We start from the raw sequence: 21,264 nt of genomic DNA on the forward strand, positions 1-21,264 counted from the left end.
CCGGGGATGAAGGCGCCTCAGTTTCCCCAGAGCCACTGCAGCCGGGGAGAAAAGGGGATCTGGGCTGTGATGCCCTGACCTGGCAGCCCTGTTAGGCTATGAGGTCCATCAAGGAGAGGCCCAGGCAGCCACGTGATGGAGCAGCCCCCCGTGTTTGCTCGGTGCTGGGGGGCCTCGGGGGCCTCTCCAATGAGGGGTCCATTGCTCTTGAGCCGTCTCAGCGCAGCTCCGGACAGCAGATCACGGGGCCGGCGTCCCGCTGCCCCGCCACCCCCCCGTGTGGGACCCCTGACCCCCCCTCTGCCCCACAGCCTCTCCTGTCCCTGGACAACTCTGTGACGACGCGGTTCACGGAACCGGGGGACGTGCGGGTGACGGTGCAGGCTGCCTGCGGGAGCTCCGTGCTGCAGGACTCCAGGGTGGTCCGCGTGCTGGGTGAGCGCCCGGGCCCCGTCGGCGGCGCCGGGCAGCCTGGGGCGCGGTCAGGAGGCCCGGCCAGCTGCAGTGGCCTGGGGTGGGGGGGACAAGGAGCCGGGGGGGGCACATCCGAGTCCCCAGCTACGCGGCCTCGTCCTACAGGAGAGCTCCCGGGGTCACCTGCGCCGCCCAGGACACAGGTGAGGCCGTCGCTAGGTGCTCTGTCCTCACCGCACGGCGCACCGTCAAGCCAGGAAGGAGCCCGGCGCTCCGGGTCGGCCTGACCCCCAGGCGCTCTGCGCGGGCCACCGGTCAGCCACGCGCTGTCATGATTAAATTTAGGCAAGAGGACACAGTGCTGCGGGCGGTGGTCAGTCCACGCCCGTCTGTGCTCCTGGGGCGTGAGATTTTTACAAGAGAAAACCGGCCGTGAGATGAGCGGGAGATGCTTCCGGCAGCCCGCGAAGCTGCATTTTGCTCTGAGAGTGGCCCTTCCTGTGGACAGCGGCCATCAGTTAATGCTCCACGGGGGCCTGTGTGCAGGGGGGGAGAGAGGCGAGGCCGCCCACGTCGACCTCGCGCAGCGTGGAGGGGCCTCACTCCGCCCTTCTGCCGTCACACACGTGACGTGTCTGCGCCAGGCACGGGTCGGGGGGTCTCTGAAAAAGTCACACGGCCGTGCATTGAGGCGCAGGGTTTGCAGTTTCCCAAGGCACTTTCCCCTTGAGCCTCTCGGCCCTGCAAAGTCTCCTCCCATTCTTATAAATGGGGAAACCGAGGCTCAAGAGGTAAACTGAAAGATTAAACTGGGCTCTGAGGCTCCTGGAACTGGAGCCTGTCCCCTGCCCCCTGCTCTCAGCTGGGAGCCAGGAGCCTGAGAAATGTGAGAGGAAGCCAAAAGAGGCCTCTGGGACCTGAGGACTTGTATTCTGGAGGGGGGACCCGCCCACTCAAAGTCCTCGAATTAGTGGACCGAGCAAAGCCGATGGACAGGCTCGCTCCGCCAGGCCCTCTCGGGTCGGCGTGGCATCATCGCATCATGGTGGGCGCCTCCATTGTCACTGCCCGGGGAGGTGGGCCCCACCGGGGACCGCCCACGAGCGGATCTTGTTTTCCAAATCAGAATCAGGGCCGCTCTCTGACCCGCCTGAGGAGATGCCGGGGCCGGGGCTGGGGTGGGGCCCCTCGGGGTGGGCTCCCTCCGGGGTGGGCTCCAGCCTCACGGGCTCCTCCCCGTCTGCCTCTTCCAGATCAATTTCAGGTGGTGCCGCTGCAGTTTTCCAAGGCCCTGGACGCGCATAACCCCAACATCCCCGAGTGGAGGGAGGACGTGGGCCTGGTGGTCAGCCGGCTCCTCGCCAAGGTGCGCGCCCACGCGGCACCCGGGGTGGGGTGGGGAGCCAGAGGAGCCCACGGGCCGCGGCACAGGCGGGGTGGGGCGGGGCGGCGGCGCCGCACCTGCAGCCACGGTGCTCGGCCTCCAGCAGGGCGCGCGCGGCAGGAGCCTGGCCGCGCGGGGGAGGGACAGGAGCTGGACCTTCCCGCGCATCCACTGAGCACCGGCTGTTTGCAGGAGGCACAGTCACTGTCCCCCAAGAGTTTAGAATCTTAAAAGCCATTGTCATCTTTCACCAAAGTTCTGTCCTGGGCACAGAGAGAAGATTCAGATGTGATCATTGCACTTTGAGGCTCACAGGAAGCAAACAAAGGCAGTGTGTCAGGGCAGCCGTGGGACACCGGGCCCTTGGCTCCCCAGTGAGAGAAGGACCAAACCCCTAAGGCCATCCAAGGCAGTTCTCAGGAGGAGGCCCTGAACAGCCCGTGCATAATGCTGGGAATATTGCCTGGGGCATTGAAGGATGAGTAGGAGTTTGCCAGATGGAAGTGCAGGGATGAGAGGGACACACACAGCAGAGCCTTGTGGGTTGAGAGGGTTGTAGTTGGGTGTGGCCATGGCTAGGTTTGGGGTATGGGGGACTGGGAAGCCAGAGGCAGTGGGGGCGGCAGAGCCAGGCGACGGTGGCCTGGAGTGCTGTGATGACAAGCCTTGGTGCTCTCTGACATCTGGGAGACCGTTAGCCAGAGAGGAACAAGCGCACTCCAGCCACGGGGAGGCCGGTGGGGCGGGACCCAGGGCCTGCACCCGGGAGGGGGCCGTGGGGGCGAGAGCCGGGGGCAGGGGTGACGCAGGGTGCAGTAGGATTCGGGGCGTGCCCAGGAGGTGGCTCTCAGGACACACGCCCGGGACTTGGGTGGGCAGGTCGGGAGAGGGTTTCCTGGGGCCCAAGATGTGGGCAGGACCGGAGCGGCTGGCGTGTGTCCCTGCAGGAGGCCAGCGTCCCCCAGGAGCTGCTGCTGACTGTGGTCAAGCCGGGGCTGCCCACCCTGGCCGACCTGTACGTGCTGCTGCCCCCTCCCAGGCCCACCAGGAAGAGGAGCCTCTCGGGCGACAAGGTACCCCCCCGCGGCCACCCGGGCCCCGCCCCGCACAGCCAAGGGCCTGGGGCACCCACGGGAGGCCCCGGACTCACATCTCGGCCACCCACCCCTCGCGGTGCCACGGCCCGGGGCAGGGCGCTGGCCTCCCAGGTCCCGGGGTAGAGGTGAGCGGAGAGGGAGGGTGCCCCGGCGCTCAAGCCACGCCGCGGGGTGGCCCGTGGCACTTGCGCTCCGGTGTCATCATCTGCACAGCCCTCGGGCAGCTGCAGGGGCTGCTGGGACGTGTCGGCAGCACCCGCGGCGAGCACCCGGGGAACTGACTCGGGACAGCAGGTGCCTTCCTTGCCCAGGACGTCTTCCAGGCCACAGCCCCCTGGAGGCGCCAGGGGGCTTCCCAGTGCCAGGCGAGCCGGGGTCGCAGAGATGCCCCGGAGCCCCTCCCCAGCCAGGGCACAGCTGCCATCCAAACCACGGCCCAGGACGCTGCGGCCAGGACGCGTGGAGGTCACATGGCGCAGCGCTTGGGGAAACAGCCTGCGTGTCTCCAGGAGGTGGGCCTCGAGTGACCAGGGACCCCGCAGTTGCACTCCTAAGAGCTGGAACCCACGCCCACAGAAAGACCCGCCCATGGGTGCTCATCGAGTGTGGTTCACCATCACCAAGAGGGGGAGACGACCCAAGTGCCCACCCACGGATGAGCGAGATGAGCGCGGCATGCAACGGGGTCCTCCTTCACTGTGAAAGGAAAGCAGCGCCTGCTGCCACGTGCCCTGGCCTTGGAAACGTCGTGTTAAGCCAGAGTCCAACACCAAAGGACAAGGGGTGCACGATTCCATTTATATGAAACGTCCAGAATGTGCAAATCTAGACAGCAAGTCGATTAGTGGGCTGGGGATGGGGAGGGAGATGGGGAGTCGTGTTTTGAGGAGCTGGAAATGATCCACAACTGGAGAGTGGACGTGGCCGCAGGGCTTGGCGGATATGCGAAAAGCCATTGAATCGTACCCTCTAGAAGGGTGAATTTTATCACCTGTGAATTTTATCTCCATTCAAAGAACCAGCTCCGGCAGCCCCTCCCAGGCTAGTCAGGGAGACGGATGCGCATTCAGAACATCAAGATAGAGTGGCTGGCGCTGGACAGGGCGCACAGAGCCCGGCAGGCCAGGAGGGGGGCCGCAGTGTCCCCTTTGCCACCTGAGGCCGGGTGAGGCTGGGTGCCTGGGCCATGGCCAGGAAGAGCGGGGCAGGGTGGGCCCCCAGGAGGCCCTGCGGGCATGGGACTCTGCCACGATGCCCGGTAGGCTCCTCCCCGAGCCCCCCGCCCGGGCGCCAGCCCCTGCGCCGGGCAGCTGCACCTCCTGGAGTCTGAGCGGCGGGCTGAGAAGGGACCTGGGCACAGCTCAGACAAGGAAGTGGCCGGGGAGGCTCAGCCGGGAGGCCCGCTTGGGACACAGAGGCCCTGGCCCCATCCACTCCCTGTCCCCAGAATGCTGACCGCCACATCTCCAGCTCCCCGGGACGGAAGGGACTGGCCAGGCCTTTAGGAACACAGGGTCACCCCTGCACCCCTTCTCCCCAAGAGCCCCGAGTCGAGGCTGCACGCCCGGAGGGCAGCAGAGAAGCCCTGCGACGCGGGCAATGCCGCACCGTCCCCAACCGACCAGGGCAGCCCCCTCGGCTCCGAGCACGGGCTCCGGCCTCGGGGCCGTTCCTTTGAGTCCTCACGGCCACCCCGAGCAGGGGGCAGCGGCTCTTCCAGCCCCACGTCAAGGGGCAGGGCCGGGAGGCTTCCCTGGACACGCAGTCCCAGGGGCGCGGGCTGGACTGTCCCCCAAAAGGACCAGCTGGAGGCCCGGCCCCGGCCCCAGTGGAGGTGACCCTGTTGGGAAATAGGGTCTTTGCAGGTGGACTCAGTTAGTGGAGGTCACACGGGGAAGGATCCTAAGCCCGATGGCCAGTGTCCTCATAAGAAGAGAGGCCCTGGACAGGGGGATGCACAGCAAAGGCCACGTGACGAGGGGACAGCGATGGAGCGGCGCGGCCACGAGCCAAGGAGCGCCAGGGAGGCCCTGCCACCCAGAAGTGCAAGAGGCAGGGGAGGCGCCCCCGGGGGCAGCACCCCGCCCCCCTGGATCTCAGCCTTCCACCTTCCCGAAGGTGCAGGAAGACGTTTCCGCTGTTTGAAGGCCCCAGGGCGCGGCGCGCTTCGCAGCAGCCCCAGGAGAGGAAGGCGCAGATTCAGCTCCGCGTCTCAGGGGCTGACATCGCCGCTTGGTGCTGCCACGGCCTGGCAGAGCACCCCGGAAGTGCTCCGCCCTGGGGACAGCGAACAGGGTCCCAGCCAGAGGCCTCCGTCCCCGCAGGCTCCCGCACCCCAGCCTGCTCACGGGGAAGGCGCCCGCTGGCTCCCGGCGGAGGGCCGGGGAGTGACCCCTGGTGACCTCGCAAAGCAGCCGGGTGCCTGGGGGACCTTCGGCAGGCAGCAGCCTGAGGGCCTAGGCCGGGCAGTCTCCCACGTGGGCCACACTGAGCTGAGGGTACGGGAGGGGAGACGTCTCCTGGAGACCAGGAGCTGGGGGCCAGGGTGGACCCCTGGCTGTGCTCCCGCCAGGGCCCTGGGAGGCTCGGGGTCAGTCCAGTGGGACCTAGTATGGTCGGGGACCCAGAGGCCTGGCAACGGGGGACGTGGGTGGGCGAGCAGCAGTGGGGTCTCCAAGCCGGCAGGCCAGGGGAGGCAGCTGGAGGGTGCCTGGCGCTTGGGGAGGTCCAGGGGTCAGAGCCCCACTGCGCGCCGGGTGCCAGGCAAGGCAGCTGAGTGCCCGCCACCGGGTCCCGGGGCGCCCGTGGCCCCCAGGCTGTCTGGGAGGGGGTGGCCTCCTGCGTAGCCTCCCCCACCCCACCCACCCCTCACCCAACCACCCTGAGATCTCACCTCATCGCCTAAGATTTGCTCTCGCTCGTCGGTGGGGTCCCCTGCCCGGGTCACTTGGCTCATTCCACCTCCAGGAAGCCTTCCCTGACCACCTCCGGGGCTGGGGGTCTCCCGGTCCCCCCGTGCTTCCCCCAAGCCCTGCCAGGCTCCGGGGTCGGGCGTGCTTCCCGGGGGGTCCCGAGACCGCAGCCCCGTGCGGGCAGAGCCATGTCGCGTGGCCTCTGAGCTCCGAAGGCTCTGGGTTCAGGTTGGCTCAGGGGCTGTTATTCCCCGTCTACAGATGGGGAAACTGAGGCCCCCTGGCCCCGGAGGGTCAGAGCGGGGTCAGCACCGCCCGCTCCCGCTGGCCGCCGTGGGGGTCGCTGCCCCGCGCCCTCCCTGACCCGGCCCCCGCCCCTCCCCTGTGCTTCCAGCGGCTCTCGGCCATCCAGCAGGTGCTGAGGGCGCACAGGATCAGCTTCCTCCTGCGGGGCGGCGTCCGCGTCCTGGTGGCCCTGCGGGACGCCGACACAGGTGCGTGGCCGGGAGGACAGGGGTCCAGAAGCTTCAGGCCAGGGCGGAGACCCCTCCCCGGCTGCCCGGCGACCCCGGCTGCCACCCACCCCGCCCCAACCCGACGGGACCCGAGGGCCACGTAGGTCCCGGCCGTGGCTGTCCCACCACCCCGCGCCACGGCGGCCCCTTCCCTCGGGGCGAGAGCCTGGCGGAAGCTGGAAGCTCCTTTCTCCCACCTGTGCCTTGGGAAGCCCCGCGGGCCAGCACGGGGTGCGGCTGGCGTCCCCCTTCCGGAAGGAAGGGCCGGCGCTCAGCCTCCAGGGTGCTCCTGGGGCCGCCCACCCCCGCCCCTCTCGGCCACACCAGGGAGAACGAGGCCAGGTGGTGGGGGGAGCAGCCCCCTCCCCTCCAAGGAGGCCGGGCTGGGTTGGGGGGCCGGGCTGGCAGGCGGGGGCTGGACCAGGTCGGGGGCGGGGCTGGGAGTGCTGAGAGGCGGGGGCCGGGCTGGGAGGCGGGGCCGGGGGCTGGGGCGGGGCCGGGGCTGGGGCCAGAGGAGGCGGGGGGGGGGGACCGCGGCCCGGGGGCCGGGCTGGGGCGGGGCAGGACTGGGCCGGGGGGGCGGGGCCAGGCTGGGGCGGGAGGGGCCCGGGGGCCGGGGGCCTGGCTGGGCCGGGGCGGGACTGGGAGGTGGGGGCCGGGCTGGGAAGCGGGGGCGCGGTTGGGTCGGGGCTGGGCTGGGACGCAGGGGCCAGGCTGGGGCCGGGCTGGGAGGCGGGTGGCCGGGGCTGGGTCGGGGGAGGGGGCCGGGCTGGGGTGCGGGGGTGCCGGGGCTGGAAGGCGGGCGCCGGGCTGGGGCGGGGCTGGGGCCGAGGCTGCCCCCGCGGGTCCTCTGACGCGGCTTGCCTTGCAGGTGCTCAGAGCCCGGGAGGAGGAGGCGGCTACTGGGCCGTCGTGGTCCTCTTTGTCGTCGGGCTCTTTGCGGCAGGAGCGTTCATCCTCTACAAGTTTAAAAGGCAAGCCACCCTGACGTCCCTCGCCGACGGGGCTGTGACCACAGGGACCCTGGGCAGCGCCAGGAAGGCTTCCTGGAGGCAGTGGCTTTAGAGCCGGGCCTCGGAGGGTGGGCGCGCAAACAGGCGCCCCCAGGCCGGGCCGCAGGCGTGTGGGGTGCCCGCCTCGCCCTCCACGGTGCTGTGTAGCTGCAGGTCCGCGGAGCGTGCAACCCCATCTCGGTCGGCCCCACCCACCCTGGAGGGAGGATGCTTTAGATGGGGAGGCCCAGGCTCAGAGAGGCAAACAACGTGCCCCAGGCCTCACAGCTGCTGCCGCAGCCCCCGTCGGTTCCTCCCCTGGAGTACGTGGCAGAGCCGCTGCCCGCCGAGTGGCACCAGGCAGGGGCGTGGGCGCCCGGGTGGGGTGGGAGAGGGCTGGTCCTGAGGCTGGGGGCGCTCCGCCTGCTCCCTTGTGGGTGGAATGGCTTAGTCCCCCCCTCATTCCTCGGGGCGGCCGGGGCTGGGGGATCTGAATTCACCTGGATCCTGGGCCTGGGGCCACAGCGGGTCATCAGGCCCGCGGCCTTCCCAGTGCCCCTGCCAGAGGCACGCGGTTCCCCGCCCGCGCAGGCTGGCTCTCCGGGGCCCTGAGGACTGCAGCGGCCCCAGCTCACCTTCCCTTCATCCCACTTGAAACCCTGGGCACCCCATCCCTGCCACAGCCCCCTTCCCCGGCCTGGTCGCCCCGCCCCCTCCCGTGGACCCCCATCCACCCGCTGACCTTTTGAGCGGCAGGCCTGTGCACCCCTGCTCCTGGAGGAACCGTCTCGCAGGTGCGGGGGGGCGCAGGGTGACGGAGGCAGGTCTGTCCCCTGCCCTCGGGTGCAGGGGCTGGCTGGGAGCTGTGTCCAGCAGCCCCTTACCTTCCTGGACACTCAGGTGCTGCTGAAGGAGGTGCTCTAAGACCTGGGGGCCCGGGTCTAGGCTGGAGAAGCATCCAGGGCTTCTCTGAGGGTATTTCTGAAGGGAGGCCCTGAAGGATGCGTAGGAGTTGGCTGGAGCAGAGTCCAGGCTGATCCGCAAACAGATCGAGGGACTGACTTCTAAACAGGTCTGCCTGGGTGTGCCACGGGCGCCTCCAATGAAAGGGAACTCAGACCCTCACCCCGAAGGTGCCTCCTCAGCGAGGGGCGCAACCCCCTGCCAGGCGCTCCCCTTCCCCTCTGCACTCAGACCCCACAGCCACCCGGGAAGCAGGTTCATCACGGCGAGAGGTGGCGGAGGTGGCATGTGAGCCCAAGGATTGGAAACAAGCAGTCTCAAGCGGGCGCTGGCGAGCCCCCGGGGGCTGCTGGCACCGAGCCTGGCAGGCTGTGGAAGCCCCTCTCAGACCCCTGTGGACGCCCCAGGGCCGGCACCCAGCTCCGGGGGCAGGGAGACCCCTCGGGGGCTCTCCCTCAGGAGACCCCAGCCGCCGCCCCCCTCTGCGTGTCTGCCCCTCAAGCACCCTCACTCTGGGCTGCGGAGCCCTGTCCCAGCCCGGCCCAGCACGGGGACGGGGCGCGGGGTCACCTCGAAGCCTGGGCCTTGACCCTGTCCGGCCACCAGCCAGCTCTGGGGCCAGCCAGTGCTTCCCCTCTCGGAACCTCAGTTTCCTTTTCTGTAAGAGGGGGTTAAGGAAGAGTGGGGGGGGAGGATGACGACGACAATGACAAAGAGGAGAAGGGAGAGGAGGAAGGGAGGATGATGATGAGGAAGAGTAGAGGGGGAGAAGGGAAAAGAGGATGAGGAAGAGGAGGAGGAGGGGAGAAGGAGGGGGGGAGAAGGAGGACGAGGAGTAACAGCAAAAAGAAGATGAGGAGAGGGAGGGGAAGAAGAGGAGGGGAGAGGGAGGGGCGCAGCAGCGAGCAGGAGGGGAGCCTGCGGGCGCCTCCAGGCATGTGCCACGAGCCCCCCTTGCTGTCTGTTGGTGTGTTTGACCTGGGAGCCGCCGGCTCGAACCTGGCCCCCGGCGGGCGTGGGGTCACAGCACCTGGGAGGCTGGAAGGGGGCAGGGGGCTCTCCAAGTGAGAATCTTGTCCGACACTGGGGCTGTTGGAAATTGAGTCCCTGCTCCCAGCCCTGCCCGTTCCCCGTCTCCCCTTGGCAATCGGCTGGGCCTGAATGTCCATTCGGGCTGGCCGGGCACAGGGGCTGCCCACTCAGCAGGGGGCGTCCTGCCCCTGGGGTGGAGAGAGCAGAAGCGGCCAGCCAGGCCGTGGGCGCAGAGGCCGAGGGACGCCGGGGACGGCTTCTGGCCGTGCTCGATTTCTTCCCCATTCTTCATACCCAAGGGCCGCGGGGCAGGTCCCCAAATCGTCCCGGGCTCATGACACGTGCTGCAAAGACTTCTGAAGGGACCTGTCCGCCTGTCCCCCAGACCCCGTGCCAGGCCCACGCAGGCAGGTGCCCCCTGCACACGCAAGGCGGCTCTCGCAGATGGCACACCCACCTGCTGCTCACACAGAGCCCCGCTCGCGGCCCCACGTGGGTAAGGGGCGCTGCGGGGAGGCGGCTTGGCAGGCAGAGCGCGGTCAGCGGGTGGCCGGTCAGGAGGACGGCGACGGCCAGGCAAAGGAGGGCGCGTTTCGGTTTCGGGTTATTTCTTTAGGTAACGGGAGTTTGGGGCAGACCTAGGCCTGGGGACTGGACTCGAGGCAAACAGGTGTTTTGTCCCCATAGTCGCTGGGGAGGGTCAGATCCCCTTGGCAGTGGGTGGGGAAGGGGCACGGGAAAGCCAAGAGAGGGGTCCGGCTGCTCATCCGAGGGACAGCCTTGCCCGCCCTCCCCCAGGACCCCACCCACACAGCCCCCTGGAGCCGGGCCATGGGCACGTCTGCAGCCCTGGCTCAAGGAAAGGCCGCGGTGGCCACGCTGTCCCGAGCTGCTTGGCAAGGGCTCCAGGCCCCGGGCTGCACCCCAGGCCCCGCCAGCACGAGTCAGGGTGGGGGGATTCCAGAGGCTGCAGCCTTCTGTCCAGAGTGAGCAGGGAAGGCTGCTTGGAGGAGGCGGAGCCTCGACGGTGCCCAAAGGGGACAGATGCGAGGGCCCGCCTGGGGCCAGGCACTGTTAGGGCGGGAAGTTGCCATGGACACAGCAGGCGCCCAGGTAGGGGCGAGTGTGCTCTCCCCAGGTGCAGGGCTCCCACAGGGAGGAGAGCAGAGAGGCTGCAGCCCGACAGCCGAGATTGGTGCCCGGTAGCCCCAGGGCTCTGTGCTCTGGTGCGTTCTGTGGAACCAGAGCGAGCCAGGCAATTCTCCCGCGGTGCGTCCATCAGGTTGGGCTGCGCTGCGTAACAAGCATCCCTGAGGGCTCAGGCTCACAGAGGTGGTTTCTCCTGTGATCTGCGTGTCACTGGAAGTTGGCAGGGGTGTGGCCGCTGGCGTCGCTGGGAGACGTGGCCTGGCAGCAGGGCTGCTTGGAGCAGGGTGGGAGCCAGGCGAGAGGGAATGGGCTTCCCAGGAGGGGCTCACGTAGGTGCTGAGACACTGCAGCCTGCAGGTGACATGCCTCCCATCCCCCTCCTCTGCCGGAGCTACCCCAGCACCCCACCCCCAGCGCTCCCCAGCCCAAATTTGCACCCTGCCACCTAAGTCCATTGGAATGTTTCCAGAGAACTGGGAGAGCTCGGCAACCTGCCCTGGGAAAGTCCCGTTCTCCTCCTGGGTCCCATCCCCACCCGTGCACTGGGGACAGTGGTTCTCTCAGGTGTGGTTTGGACTAAACGGGGTGTCGGGCACAAAGGAACCTGCCCCCCAGGGAGGTGGAGGGGCTTGTGCCCGTCTCTCCCCTCCCAGAGCGCAGGCAGCTGCTCTTGCAAAGTGGCCCAGAGATGGGGAACACACGTTTTATTCTCAAAAGAGAATAAAACACCCTGTCCTTGCAAAACCCTACCAGAGGGGACAGGCAGATAGTGAGCCCCCCATGTGCTGGTGCAGGAGGGAGGGCTTCCTGGAGGAAGCGGCTTGGCCCAGAGACTTGGAGGTGGAGTTAGGAGCTCTGGCTGGCTGTGCCCTGCGTGGGGATGGCCGGGGGCCCAGCCAAGGGGCCTGGGGGGCCGGCGGGAGGCGCCCCGAGCTGAGAGGCGTCCCCACCTTTGCCCAGCAGGAAACGCCCCGGCCGGACCGTGTACGCCCAGATGCACAACGAGAAGGAGCAGGAAATGACGAGCCCCGTGAGCCACAGCGAGGACGCCCAGGGCGTCATCCAGGGTGAGGATTTGGAGACGGTGCTCTCGGCGAGCAGGCGCGGTAATGCCCGCCCAGGAGCCCGTCCCCGCCGCCCCGGCCAGCGGAGCCGGAGGACATGGCCAGGCCAGCTCGCCAGCAGGTCACGCGGGGCAAGGCGTGTCCCCTCCTGAGTGCCCTCACCTCAGAGGTGCTACCGCAGACCTGCCCGGCTAGGGGAAAGCGGGGTGTGCAGAAGCGGCTGGCACCCCACCTGGCAGGGGCTCTGGGGACCCCTACGGCCCCCACAGAGGGGGGACAGGGACAGAAAGAAGGGCTGGCTTCCCAAAGACACCCCTCAACCCTCCCAGCCGCTTCCCCGGCCCCACTGATGGGAAATGGGATTTAGTAAGCACCATTCATGTGGACGTAAGCGCCTGTGCACCGCACTTCATAGTTTACAAGCACATTGGTCAACACGACCTCGTTCACTCCCGACCCGCCCGGTGGCGGGTTATCAGTCAGCTCTGGCTGCGTAACAAACCACCCCACTCAGTGGCACGGGCAGCGGCTGTCGTTCAGTGCAGGCGTCTGCCTGGTTCTGAGCTCCGCCCAGGAGGTTTCCGCAGGGTCTCTCTGGGGTGGCAGCGGGTGCTGACCCTAGAAGCATGGCCAGTGGCCCCTGGCTCCGCGTCAGCTCTGCATCCAGGGCCTCCCAGCCCACCCGCCTCTGACCCCTCCGCTCCTCCTCATCCTGTCCCCCCTCCTGACCATCCCCCTACCTTCTCCCCAGTGCTCACCTCCCCAGGCCCCAAAGGGACCCTGCCCATTAGGGGCTGCACCCTGAGCCCCCCACGTCCCATTGCTATGAGGCCAGCCTGGTCCCCCGGAGGTCAGTGGGTGCACTGGCGGCCGCGCCCACCTCCAGAGGCCCCACTGGCGACCTCGCTTTAGAAGGCGGCGGGTGCGCCGTTCCTCAGCCACCACCCAGGAGGGAGGGGCCACCCCCACCCCGCTGGGCTGGAGGCCCCCGCACGCAGGTTCAAGGGCCAGGGCACCCACATGCCCTCCCCTCCAGCCCCCCGGGGCCCGCGCTCACGCGTGTCCCTCCTGTCTCCTAGGTAACCACTCGGGCGTGGTCCTGGGCGTCAGCTCCCGCGAGATGCACAGCTACCTGGTGAGCTGAGGCGCCGCCGCTCCCCCCCAGCCGCGGGGGGCGCCCGCCCGCACATGGCCGTCCCGGGGCGCGCAGCAGCAGCGCCCCCGGGCCCGCGACCGTCCGCCTCCAGCTGCCCCGCGAGGGCGGCCCACGCCCCCTCCTGCTCCTCTCTACCATGCGGGGCCCGCTCTGCCCGCCCTCGCCCTGCCGCGCTCGGGGGTCCTGACTGCGGGCTGGGGAGGGGGTGACGCGGGGGAGGGCCGCCGGGGCGTCTCCTGCCTCGCCAGCTTCATGGCGACCCCACCCCAGGCAAGGCAGCGCCCCCCGCCCTCTGCAGGGAGGTCCGCGGCCCAGGCCCGCCCGTGCAGGTCCTGCACCCACCCTCGCCCACCCCTGCCCTTTTTCAACTTCGGATCTTGTAAATACCTCTCTAGGTAGCTGTTTGGGGTGGTTTTGGGTTTTGTTGAACTTTCGCTGTTTTTTAGGGGCCAGGCGGTCGCCCTCCGGGTTGCTTTGCCAGTGCCCATTCTGGGGAACCCCTTTTTCCAGAGCCCAGGGCTCCTCTCTGCCTCTCCTGGCACCCTCCCCTGGGGCCCAGAGGGGCAAAACTCCCCCAGATCTTGCCCTGGGGCTAGCAGGGGCAGAGGTGTGGGACCCCCGGTGCCTGCACTTCCTCCCTTCAGCCAGCAGGAGGCACAGTCCCTCGGGCCTCCCTTCCCAGCCAGGTCTTGGCTGGTGAAGGGAGCGGGTCTCCAAGCAGATAGGTGGGTGGTAAGAGCCTCGAGGGCACCGATAGCTTTAGGGACCCGTGCAGACCCCAAACCTGAAGTTCAGGATGTCAGAGCTGGCGACAACCTACCCCTCATCCTGGAGGTGGGGAAACTGAGGCCCGGAGAGGGAGGTGACTTTCCCGGTCACCCTGCAGGGACCATTGCAGAGCCCAGCGCTCTGCACCCAGTCCAGCTTGCTGGCCGCTGCCCTGCAGCTGCCTAGAAGCAGGGAGGCTAGCGCCCGTCCACAGGGATAGATGGGGGGGGGGCTTCTCCTTCTGCCTTGAAAAGGGAAGTCCGTCTCCTCCTCCCCACCCCCAGCAGGCCTCCTCGATGGCCATGGCCTTGCCCTCGGAGGTGGGGCTCACCAGGGTCAGGCCGTTGACCGACGGCCGTGGGAGGGCGTGGACAGAAAGACGCGCGGCCAGTTGGAGGGGGCACCCGGGGTGCACGCCTGCACCTCCCAGGCCCTCAGTAGTTGTTGAATGAATGTGCCCGTGCAGTCGGCACCTCCTGTCGCCAATGGGGACCCCGAGTCCGGGAGGAGGAGGGAGCAAGTGTGTCCGGGGCACACGGCAGCTGGTGGAGGCGTCCCGGCCACTCCCAAATCCCTCGCCCACCCGGCACCCCCACGACAGGGCCTCCTGGGCCAGCCCTCCTGCGCCCACCCTGCCGGTGGCGCTCTCCCCCTCGGGGAGGGGCCGGGGCCGGGCACCTGCGAGTGAGGCCGGCCAGGCTGCCGCCCTCCAGGGCCTTCTCCACGGCCCCCGCCCGCCGGCTCGGGGTCCTCGGACGGCAGCAGAGGCCAGCGTGCTGCCCCCACCCGCCTGCCCAGGAGCGCAGACACACAGGGCAGACCCCTGTGAGCACAGCCGGGTCTGAGCCGGCAGGGATCTCCCACAAAGGGCCCCCCACCCCCCCACCCCACCCCTGAACTCACCAGTGCCTGCGGGTAGCCGATGGTAGGTCTTTGGCCCTTCCTCAACCACTCAATTTAATTCTGCTGTTTGGGTAGGGTTTTTTTCCCTTAGTTATTTGTGTTTTTCCTGTATTTTATGCTATTATTTCTATCAAGAGCATTTAGGGTGCGTGGACCAGGGACCTGGGAACCAGGTGGCATCTGCTAAAGCCACGCACATTTCCACCTCTCTCACCGTATCACGTAGGTCCACGGATTTATCGGGTTAGGGGGCTGAGGTTTTGTGTGTTTGGCACGTGGGAGCCTGGGAATGAGATGCCACCTGCTCTCGCTGTGTGGTGTTCCTGCCAACCGGCTCTCACACACGTTGCTGTATGCACATAACAAAGATGCGATGCATTCTTCTCTTATTTTTTCCTCTTGAAAATCAATAAATCATTTGTGATGCTTTTAACAAAGATGAAATGGATGCAATTGACTTGTCCCTTATGATGAAGACTCCAACCCCGAAGCGCACGCCGGCAGGGCCCTGCTCGCTGGACGGGGCCCCCCGAGGCAGCGTGGCCCCAGGGGTCTGGGAGGTGCGGTTCCCAAGCGAGGGAGGGGGATGGCAGGTGGCCTTCACCTTGACCCCAGAAGGGGGAGGGCGGGGGGGAACGTGCCACCTGCAAAGCCAGACCGTCCCGCCCGCTTTCAAAGCTCTTTAGCACAAAGCACTTGGCTCATTTCTCCTCTCAGAGCCCCATAGAGTGACCGGAAGCTGCAGCGACTTGCCAGGCAGGGACAGAGTTGTATGCCTTGCCTGGGAGCACGTCGCCAGGATACAGCATGGCCTGGATTTTCTGTGTTTCTCAAATGCTGATTTGTTTAGTCCCTGCGTCCAGAGACGTGGCACAGATTCACTCACCCCCATTGACGCTCTGACCACAAAAATCGGGCATTTACCGTCCCTGGGGCTAGCAACAGCTTCTCTGAAATTTCCCTCAACAGTATCTTGTAAAGAATGTTCTCCTTTTCCTTTCCCTCGCCTCCATTTCGGCCACATGCGAGAGGAAGAGAAGCCATGACCCCACTTTGTGGGCATGCATACACGTGCCGGGGGTTTCCCAAACCCACTTTCAGAACCAAAGGGGGTGGCACTGCGGGGCCGGCTCCCCAAGGAGGGCTGAGGCTGGGCGACGCTGAGCACGCAAAGCCCCCCCGCGCCGGATGTCTTTTCCATGAGGCGGCCTCCTGGAACTGCTCCTTCACGTGTAATAAACTCGCACGTGAAATATTTTAAGCAGTTTCATAGAAGCAGCGAAGGCTTTCTTTTCACACCATGGCGTGGCCACGGGTCCATCTCCGCATTGTGTCTGAGATGCGCTGCAGAGCCTCCGAGGGGGCCGGGCTCAGGGAAATCCCCCCAGCAGCCATCGCCAAGCGGCACCCACAGAAGGCTCTGGGGGGACCGAAGCAAGCGGCTCTCGGGGGTGGGGATATGGCCAAAATGCTTGCATGCGCACGTGCATACACCCATGCCTCCGTCTCTGGGCCGTGACACATTCTTGTGGGGTAAACACAGTCATTTCCACTATCGGCGTCCCAAGAAGTTTCCTGCCACATCTCGTGTCCTTGGGAGCCTGCGCCGGGTCCTGGGCTGGGCACGGGCCTGCAGCAGTGAATGAATCGGGACAGAGGCCCCGGGACAGGAGGGAGGCCCCAAGCTGGTGGAGCGGCAGACCACGAGCTCACGGCTCCCCGGGGAGCCCCATGCCCCAGCACGGCCTAGGTGCAGGGCTGGAAGCCTTGGCACGAGGCCACATTTGAGCTGGGTGGGCAGGAGAAGTTGCTTACGCAGCAGGGGCAGGAGGGGCCATCCGGGGCAGGGGAGCCGATATGCAGAGGCCAGAGGTGTGTGTGCAGAGAGAAAGAGGGAAGTGGACTTGGCTCAACAGAGCATCCGCCTACCACATGGGAGGTCCGCAGTTCAAACCCAGGGCCTCCTTGACCCGTATGGAGCTGGCCCATGCGCATGCTCATGCACGCAAGGAATGCTGTGCCACACGGGGGTGTCCCCCGCGTAGGGGAGCCCCACACGCAAGGAGCGCACCCCATAAAGAGAGCCGCCCAGCGTGAAAGAAAGTGCAGCCTGCCTAAGAATGGCGCCGCACACACGGAGAGCTGATGCAGCAAGATGATGCAACAAAAAGAAACACAGGGAGCGGACTTGGCCCAGTGGTTAGGGCATCCATCTATCACGTGGAGGTCCGCAGTTCAAACCCGGGCCTCCCTGACCCGTGTGGAGCTGGCCCATGCACAGTGCTGATGCGTGCAAGGAGTGCCCTGCCACACACGGGTGTCCCCCCGCGTAGGGGAGCCCCATGTGCAAGGAGTGCACCCCATAAGGAGAGCCACCCAGTGCAAAAGAAAGTGCAGCCTGCCCAGGAATGGTGCCGCACACACAGAGAGCTGAAACAGCAAGATGATACAATAAAAAGAAACACAGATTCCCAGTGCCGCTGACGAGAATACAAGCAGACAAAGAAGAACATACAGTGAATGGGCACAAAGAACAGACAACTGGGTGGGGGTAAGGGGAGAAAAATAAATTAAAAAAATAAGTCTTTAAAAAAAAGAGACAGACTGAGAGAGGGGGCAGGGAGGGAGGGAACGCAAACCGGGCACTTTGAAGAACCTCAGAGTGTTTTAGTCCTGACAGGCCAGACTCAGGGGCAAGGCGAGAATTTCTCAAACGCTGTTTGACCATTTTAATTCCCACCTCGGGGCGCTGGGGCTCTGCTGAGTCTTTTTCCTGGAAAAGGCTAATTGGTGCGATCAGGTGCTCTGCTGCTTCCACATCCATCGTCTGGAACCTTCCGCAGTGATGATCTATCACAGCGGCAGCAGGAGGCCACGTTTACAGGCGGGAGGCTGGGCAGGAGCCAACAGGCCATCATGCATTAGGATGACAACGATGAAAACCTGCCCATCTGCTCCTCCTAAAAAATGCCGCTCATCTGTTATCACCCGCGAATGCCACACACACGGAGCAGGCACGAGACGAGGAGACCCAGCCAGGGCCAGGGGGCTGCAAAGGGGGGCAATGCTTTTTTAGCCCCGATAGGAGTTATTGCTTCAAGGCGCCTGGTGATCCCCTAACCTGCAGGCGGCCTCGAGTTTGGCGCTCACCGAGCACAACCTCCAATGTGGTGTGCCGCCTCGTTTACCTAGATAACGGTGAGTCTCCAGGGAACAGACAGACCAAGCAACACCATGGACCGATGGCAATGAGGATCACTCAAAGATCCGCTGCCAGTGTTATCTAGTCCTGTGCGTGAAATGGAAATAGCCAGTACCTGGAGAAAACCAAAGCAGTTCTCCATCAGTAAGGGTGGCTGCCCACCAGCCGGTCGCCTCCTTCCGGCGGGTGAGCCCCTGGGACATAGGAGCGTCCGTGCGCTCAGCAGTCCCCCGGGGGCAGGTGGCACCAGTCACCACCCCACCCGGCTGGAGAGCCCTTGCTTCCGGCACTCTCCAGCGGGACACATTCAGCAGATGCCTCTCAGCCCCAGCTCTGGCAAGCGAGGGACGTGGCCCGTTGAAAGGCGCTGCCTTTCGTGCGCTGCTTTTGCAGGGGATCCATGTAAAACGGGGTCCACGGCCCTTCTGCGAACGAGCCCGTGGTAGGAGAAGGAGAAAAGCAGGACTGCTGGGAGCCGGTGCTCTCCTACTGACCGTGGACCCGTTCAGAGAACGTCCCCGTCAGACACGGCCCCCTGTGACATGGTGATGGGGCAAGATGAAAGGCGGCGGCTCGGGAGCCCGTCCTGGCGGGCAAAGCGCGGCACTGTCCCCAGCACAGAGCGGAGAGACACGCCCTCCGGGCAGACCTGAGTGGCCTCCGCTCCCTCACAGCTTTCGCCTTCCCTCCAGGACGAGGTCTTCGGGGGTGCACCCCGTCCTGACAGCACCCCAACAGGGCAAAGCCAACAGCCCCCCTGGAGTCCTCCCCACAGGCCACCCACTTCAGGCCCCGCCCTCAGTTCTCGCTCGTCCCCTGTCACCGAGACACCCGCGGATCCCCACGGCAACGCCGGGCTTGTCCCTCTCCAGGCGTGGGCCTGCGCTCTTTGCTAGCGGAGCCCTGCATCCTCACCTGGGGTGGCCGGGGTCAGCGCGTGGCGGATGTCCCCAGCTGTCCCCAGGCTCACTTCCCTGAAAGCTGGAGGTGGGACCCCCCCGCAGCCTCTGCGAGGGGCTCTTCACAGCCGCTTCTCCAGCTCGTGCCAGCTGTGTTTCTTCAGGCCCCAAATCTAAGTGACAGGGGGCTGCCGAAATGATCGCTCAACGCTGCCGCCCCCGCGGGACTCCCACCCCCACGGGGCTCCCCGGCCCCGCGGCACCCCCGCCCCCCGCCTCTCCTGGGCCTCGGCACGTCCCAGTCACCCTGGACGCCCGGTTTTAGCGCCCGGCGTTGCCAGGCCCGGGCAGGTGTTGGCGGCCCCGTGAGCTGGGCCTGCCAGCTCCAGGCACGAAGCGGCGCCGCCCCGGCCTTCGCAGCACACGGCCCACCCTCCGCCGCGTTTGCACGATGTCCTGACGAGACTGTCCATCACAGGCGGCCCCCAGCAAGGCAGACGGCGCCCCTGTGCTCGCCCGCGGCTTGGTGGCCTGCGACCAGAGGGCCCGAGCCCTGGGCTCTGCGCACGCTGGTGTTGCGGTGGGCGCCGTGGGGCCCGCCAGCATGGGCGGCGGTGAGGCCGGTGGAAGCGGCCGTGGTGGGAACGGCTGTGCCTTGGACCCTGCCCCGTGCCAGCTTCGAGAGCAGCCAGCCCTTCCGTCTTCCTTCCCGGCAACGCCTCCCCGCAACGGGCACGGCTGTGGCCGGTGCGTGGTCGAGGACCGAGGCCGGCGGAATTGCGGGGCGCCAGCAGGGCGACTGCGGCTGAGGACGCGCGGGCCTTCCAGGCACCCGGGGCTCCGCGGGCGGGAGGGTCGGCGCGAAAGAAACGGGAGCCAGCAGGCGCGCGGGGTGGACGGGCCAACCCGAAGGACGAGGGAGGGCGGGGCGGGGACACGCTCGGCCTTGGGGACCGGCACCTGGCTGCCAGCTGGGGACGCGCGCAGGAGGCGGCGACGCGGCTGGGCGGCGTCCGGCACGCGGGGCAGCTGCGGAGAGCCTGTGCGGGGGAGCCGGCAGGACGGTGCCGGGCGCGGCGGCCGGAGGGAAAGCGTCGGGGGAGACGGAGTCTGGGTGAAAAGTCAAGACTCCTATTTCAGACTCGTGGCTAAGAGGCCCGCTAGACATGCACAGGGAGAAGCTCCCCGAGCCTCGAGGGGGTGCCGAGCTGAGAGGGGCAGCCTCAGAGGGGGAAAAGGCGGCGGGGGGAGCCTCAAAGCAGGGGCTCGCCAGCGTGCCGGGGGCGGCTCGAAGTCGAGGAATGGCAGGCCGAGCCCCGGCCCTTGGGCTCGAAAGTTGGAGGGGAATGGGGGAGTGGGCCGGGGGCGTCGAGGAAGGGGGAAACGGCTGGCGTGGAGACAGCGTTGTCTGGGAGCTCTGGGTGTCGGGAGCAGAGGACCAGGGCTGAAGCAGCAAGTGTGAGGCTGCGGGTGGTTTTGTGGAGATGGCGGGTGGGTGGGAGTGAGCAAATAGAGGACACGAACAGAGGATGCAGGAGGAGGCCGTACCGCAGCAGCGTCCTGGAGAAGGTGGTGGGACGGCGCACCGCGTACAGGGGGCTGAAGTACAGGTGACAAGGCTCCCCTCCCGCCTGCTCTGTGTTCTCAGGGAAGCAAAGGTGTCCGAAAGCGAGGCGGGGAAGGAGCCAGGAGAAGGCAGGAGCTGTGAAGCTCTCACCTGCAGAGAGAGAACGTGGATCAACCGAGGAAGTTATTAAAAGTGCGGCTCCCCTCAGCAGACTTGCAACTCCTACCCTCTGGTTTATTGGACTTACCCCCGGCCAGCTAACAGGGAGGTGAAGAAGGTCAACCCCCACACCAGGGAGCCGAGAGTGCCTACAGATGCAAGCAGGAGGATTGCATCCATCATCCATGTGGGATCTAAGCCCCCTCTCGATATAGAGGTGGAGTGGACATCACCATCCCAGGGTCCACAGGATGGAGGAATAGAGTATGGATTAGAGTGGACTTACTGATATTCTATTCATGAATTATTGTGACTAGTAATCGAAGAAAATGTGGCATTGGTGTGGAGAAAGTGGCCATGGTGGCTGCTGGGGCTAGGGAGTGGGAAGGAGATGTTATGTGGGGGCATTCTGGGGACTTGGAGTTGTCCTAAATGATGTTGCAGGGTCAGATGCTGGACATTATATCTCCTGCCGTAACCCACTGAATGGACTGGGGGAGAGTGTGAACTGCAGGGTAAACTGTCATCCGCGTGGTGAGCAGTGCTCCAGAATGTGCTCACCGAGTGCGATGAGTGTGCCACGATGAAGATTGTTGGTGTGGGAGGAGTGGGGTGGGGGGTGGGGGTATACAGGAACCTCATATTTTTTAATGTAACTTTTTTTTGTGATGTGTCTATCTTCAAAAAATATATAATTTACAAAAATGATGCGGTAGGGGAGTGGGGAGTGGGTTATATGGGAACCTCTTATGTTTTTTGCTTTTTTCTTATGTTTTTTTTTTAAAAGATTTATTTTTATTTATTTCTCTCCCCTTACCCCCCCCCCAAGTTGTCTGCTCTCTGTGTCCATTTGCTACATGTTCTTCTTTTGTCCGCTTCTGTTGTTGTCAGCAGCATGGGAATCTGTGTTTCTTTTTGCTGCATCATCTTGTGTCAGCTCTCCGTGTGTGCGGTGCCATTCCTGGGCAGGCTGCACTTTCTCTCGTGCTGGGCGGCTCTCCTTACAGGGCGCGCTCCTTCCATATGGGGCTCCCCTACGCGGGGACATCCCTGCGTGGCAGGGCACTTCCCTGTGCACATCAGCACTG

The 21,264-nt window shown here is 65.9% G+C and overlaps 1 protein-coding gene across 1 annotated transcript in view; it reads left to right on the forward strand.

The window, feature by feature from the left end:
* SORCS2 (sortilin related VPS10 domain containing receptor 2) overlaps positions 1 to 14,786 on the forward strand; it is a 527,745-nt gene extending 512,959 nt beyond the window's left edge. The window contains 7 exon segments of the mRNA XM_058304358.1: positions 312 to 435; positions 1,668 to 1,780; positions 2,746 to 2,871; positions 6,202 to 6,301; positions 7,194 to 7,296; positions 11,422 to 11,525; positions 12,602 to 14,786. Of these exon segments, the coding sequence (XP_058160341.1) occupies positions 312 to 435; positions 1,668 to 1,780; positions 2,746 to 2,871; positions 6,202 to 6,301; positions 7,194 to 7,296; positions 11,422 to 11,525; positions 12,602 to 12,666 (735 nt within the window). The 3' untranslated portion in view covers positions 12,667 to 14,786.
* Positions 14,787 to 21,264: the final 6,478 nt, after the last annotated feature.

This window comes from Dasypus novemcinctus, chromosome 1 (genome assembly GCF_030445035.2).
Source record: "Dasypus novemcinctus isolate mDasNov1 chromosome 1, mDasNov1.1.hap2, whole genome shotgun sequence".
Taxonomy (NCBI): Eukaryota; Metazoa; Chordata; class Mammalia; order Cingulata; family Dasypodidae; genus Dasypus; species Dasypus novemcinctus.